Source organism: Salvia hispanica, chromosome 1 (assembly GCF_029641045.1).
Source record: "Salvia hispanica isolate PSC_SH4W2 chromosome 1, Shi_PSC_v1, whole genome shotgun sequence".
NCBI lineage: Eukaryota > Viridiplantae > Streptophyta > Magnoliopsida > Lamiales > Lamiaceae > Salvia > Salvia hispanica.
The window spans coordinates 15,432,527-15,436,787 of record NC_142692.1 but is presented as its reverse complement, the minus strand read 5'-3'; the positions used below and the strand labels follow the sequence as shown (position 1 = coordinate 15,436,787).

The 4,261-nt window shown below is 41.3% G+C and overlaps 1 protein-coding gene across 1 annotated transcript; it reads right to left on the bottom strand.

Moving 5' to 3' along the window:
* Nucleotides 1-1,142: 1,142 nt before the first annotated feature.
* LOC125221170 (anthranilate synthase alpha subunit 1, chloroplastic-like) lies at nucleotides 1,143-3,885 on the bottom strand. Its single transcript, XM_048123294.2, has 10 exons — nucleotides 3,712-3,885; nucleotides 3,393-3,582; nucleotides 3,158-3,309; nucleotides 2,931-3,046; nucleotides 2,608-2,854; nucleotides 2,484-2,540; nucleotides 2,268-2,420; nucleotides 2,071-2,151; nucleotides 1,909-1,995; nucleotides 1,143-1,848 (listed from the first exon to the last, which is right to left on the bottom strand). The coding sequence occupies exons 1-10, from the start codon at nucleotides 3,802-3,804 to the stop codon at nucleotides 1,516-1,518; spliced, it is 1,509 nt and encodes a 502-aa protein (XP_047979251.2). The 5' UTR covers nucleotides 3,805-3,885; the 3' UTR covers nucleotides 1,143-1,515.
* Between the last annotated feature and the right edge of the window lie 376 nt (nucleotides 3,886-4,261).

The window sequence follows — 4,261 nt, the reverse complement described above, 5'->3', positions numbered from 1 at the left end:
TTTGGGCTGCCATGGGAATAACAAACAAAATGTAAAGTTTGTGATATTTTAGACCAATTTTAAAGTTTACGGGAAATACTAAAATTTGATCAAAGTTCATGGTTTTAGGGACCAATATCTTTTTTTTCTTTCTATCTCTTTTATTCATCAATTGTGCATTAATTCTTGTGTCATCCCAAATGTTCATAGTTTTATGGGCCGGAGAGAGTATTTAGTTTGTGCCAAGTTTTCAAATAAGTTGAATTGTGAATTGGACCATGATTTAGACGGAGAGAGTTTGATCCAAACATGCAGGTGAAATTATTGTGCACATAGTGGTCACGCACCACGACTTTCCAGACACGTTAGTATTTGACATAGACCTAATTTTTTGGGGGGACTTTGGAAAGGAGTTGTTGAGACTACCCTACATATTTCAATTGTTTATCACCCTTAGCCCGTTAGTCAGACGAAGGTGAGAAATACGGGACGTAAGTATTATTAGATGGCCTTCACATTCAAGAAACCAAGACAATGGTCCAAATTTCTGCCTTGGGCGGAATTATTCCTCAACTATAATCATCACGAGGGTTTGGGGACGTATCCGTTTTGAGCTCGATATGGGAGAGAGCCCCGTTCATTTTTCCCGAGCTCAACGACAGCCAAAACCACAATGTCAGTGACCGAGCTAATTAAAGAGAGAGGTAGGTGCTCACAGTGTTGAAACAGAATCTAGCGATGGCCCAACAAATGATGAGGAACACAGCAAACAAGCATTGGAGGAGCATCGAATTTGAAGCCGGAGCCGTGATCCTCTTAAAGCTAAAGAAACATCTCCACTCGGTGGCTAGACCACTCTCAGCCAAATTATCTATGCATTTTTATGGCCCTTTTTTTGTACTAGAGCGCATAGGGCTGGTTGCGTACTGCCTAGAGCTACCAATAGGCAGCCAGATTCACGACGTTTTTCACGTAGGGCTCCTATGGCCTTTCTTACCAAGTTCACCTAGCATGGTGTGGCAACACTACCATCCGAGTTCTGTGGGAGTAACCCGGTCGTAAAATTCAAATGTGATTAAAGTAGGAAAGTAGAAAGTAAAAAGTGAATTTTCCAATTCAAATAATATTTGATGAAACAAATCAGATGGGTGTCTCAAGCACATGCACAACAAGCGTCACTTTATTAGTCGATAGGGCCATAGGAGTACGTGTTGAGCATCTACCTGCGGGAACAGGGATAAAAGAATTCACTCTTGCCGGTTGGCTAGCTCGTGGCCTTCCCAAAATGCGGCTCACGACCGAACCACTCCAGCGGTTCAGTCCGGGAGAACATTATTGAATTGTACAATAGGCAAAGATCCATTTTTAGCACATGGCCTATTACATATTGTTATTTGAAGGTAAGTAAGCATAACACACATTATTCTAACTAGGCAAAGTTAGATTTCATTTCAGACAACCACATATAGTTCCGTTAAGAGCAATTAACTCCCTATTGAGGTAACCGGGCAAAGGCGAACCATCGGTCGTCTCTTGTCATAGGGATGCATTGTTGATGAATGCTGACTCTGCCAGATCGATGGCCTTGGCAAGACCGGCAGCTTTGCGTTCACACTCAAGTTGCTCGTCATCTGGTTGGCTATCTGCCACAATTCCGGCACCTGATTGGATGTGCGCTATCCATTCTTGATGCCTGTTTCCACCCTTGTACGGATGCATAGTGTCGTAACGGACTCCAGTGGGGAAGACGATCGTCCTAAGCGACAATGCCATGTCCATGTCGCCTTGAAACGAAATCCCTCCGAAGCCACCGCTGTATGGCCCCCTTCTTGTTGGTTCTAATTCGTCAATCAACTCCATAGCCCTCACCTTGAAGATATACCTTTAATGTTAAATCGATGCATAATCAAGCTAAAGTTTCGTCGTTACCTTTGGTGCTCCACTAACTGTTCCGGCAGGAAGTGCAGCACGCAGTGCATCCCAAGCCGTCATATGATCAAGTAACTCCCCTGTTACCTATAATACATAACAATGGTGTTTCTTAAATAATTTTAAAATAAATACAATTGCCAATTTAAAGCATGTTCTTACTGTAGAGCTTATGTGCATCACATGAGAAAATCGTTCAACAGTCATGAGCTTTTCCACTTTAACTGAACCAGGTTTTGAAACCTGAGACACAAAATATATATACAAACAATTTAAATTAGTAAGGCCATATATTTAATTAGTAAGTACTTACTATGTCTAAAGGCTCATATTCTTATGACAATTAACAATGAACAAACCTTTCCAACATCATTCCTGCCAAGATCAACCAGCATAATATGTTCTGCACATTGCTTTTCATCCTGCAGCAGCATCGTCCTTAACATTTCATCTTCATTGCCTGTCGTCCCTCGTTTACATGTCCCAGCCAAGGGTCGATTAACAACCTTTTTCTGTCAATTTAAATAAACCATTTAAAATAAGCACATGGTCTGATTAGAGAAGTATAAGTATACCTTATTTACACGAACAAGAATTTCTGGGCTTGAAGCGACGAGGACACACCCTCGAGCCTGAAATGAAGCAAAAATGAGAATAGTGTCCTGACTCATCAAAGACTAGGCCGAAAGATGAAGCAACCTGCAAGTAAGTCATGTATGGACTTGGATTCACAACTCTCAGAGTTCTGTATATTTGGAATGGATCAGCAAACGTCCTTCTTTCAAATCGTTGGCTTAAAACGATTTGAAAGATATCTCCACCCAAAATATGCTCTTTAGCCTGTAACACAGCCTCAGTGTATTCCTCACTTGTCGTGTTTCTCTTGTATCGAGAAAGTCCGAAATCAGGAGTGCGGAAATCAACATGAGCCGGAGCTAGCCGTGGGCTACAAATCGACATTAATTAGCATACAAAATGACAATATTTCACATTCTCAGCATGAAATGTACTACAAAACTCACAGATCAATGTCTTGCAGTTTTGAAACCAAGGTTTCCAAGCGTTTCGTTCCGTCTTCATAGGCTTTTTTAGCAGACGAATATTGATCTAATCGCACCCAATGGATTATATACGCTATCTGAGAAGAATGAATATCGCAGACATTTTCCATTGATGATCCCAATACGAAATAACAAGAAAACAAAGCACGTGAAAATAGGGCGAAAAACATGTAATCAACGCGTTGTACCTTGTCCACGTGATCAAAAACGATTACGTCTTCATATAGTCCAAGATGAATGTCAGGCAGATTTCTGTCATCTTCTGGAGCGCCAGAGAACGGCAGCTTTGTCTTCTCTGTATAGCGAATTGTATCGTACGAGAAAAATCCGACCCATCCACCTGTTGAAGATGATCAAAAATTGAGTATAGCTTAAAATACAATGGAGGACGAGATCAATGGCTCGAACGAGATCAGTCCTCACCACAAAATGCGTCTGGAAGGTCCTCGACTAGTTGTGGTCTCAAGAATTCTGAAATGCTTCGCGGAATTGTCATTGGATCCTCGACAAACTTCTCAACTATCTTACCAGAGCCATGATCCAGAATAGTCACCTGATTCTCTTTAGCAAGAACTTCAACGGCCGGTTGTGCGCCAACGACACTGTAACGACACTATAAATGGTAATAGCGCTTACTCCAATCGTAACTACTACAAGTCATTCACTCACAGGCATGTATATAATATAAATAAATCCATATAGGAGCAAACAATAATCACATGAAAATAACTCTGCTTCTTACGACACTTGATGCACGAAAACCGGGCTCTACAGATTCATATAGGAAGCTGGGAGTCTCTTTATCGTCTTCATGCACCAAGCACCGGTAAGCCATAACCGGCCTCAAATGATCCGAGAATATGCATTTGTACAGCGGAATTATGTTTCCGGTTTTAGATGCTTCAATAAATCTCTTCTCATCCACCTCTACAATTCACAAAAATTAAAAAATTAATAAGCAAACAGCGCTTAATCTTGTAGAATCTGAAAGAAGAGCATTGGAATGTACGGAGGCGGAACGTGATTCTTCGAGAAACGGCAGCGGCTGACGCCGTAGATACCCTCCACAGCAGCGGAGACTGCCTCTGAGCTTGCATTTGCATTTGCATTGCAATCACTCTTGTAACTTTGCGGAAAAAAAAGAGAGGGAGTTTAGGAAAATATGGTCGAAACTCGAAAGTTATGCTATTTATAGATATAGGTATGTATTAAATTCAAATTCTATTACAGCAGGTTAACTACTATTGCGGGTGGTGCCAGCATATGCTCTGCCTGCCTATTTTCTTTTTTCG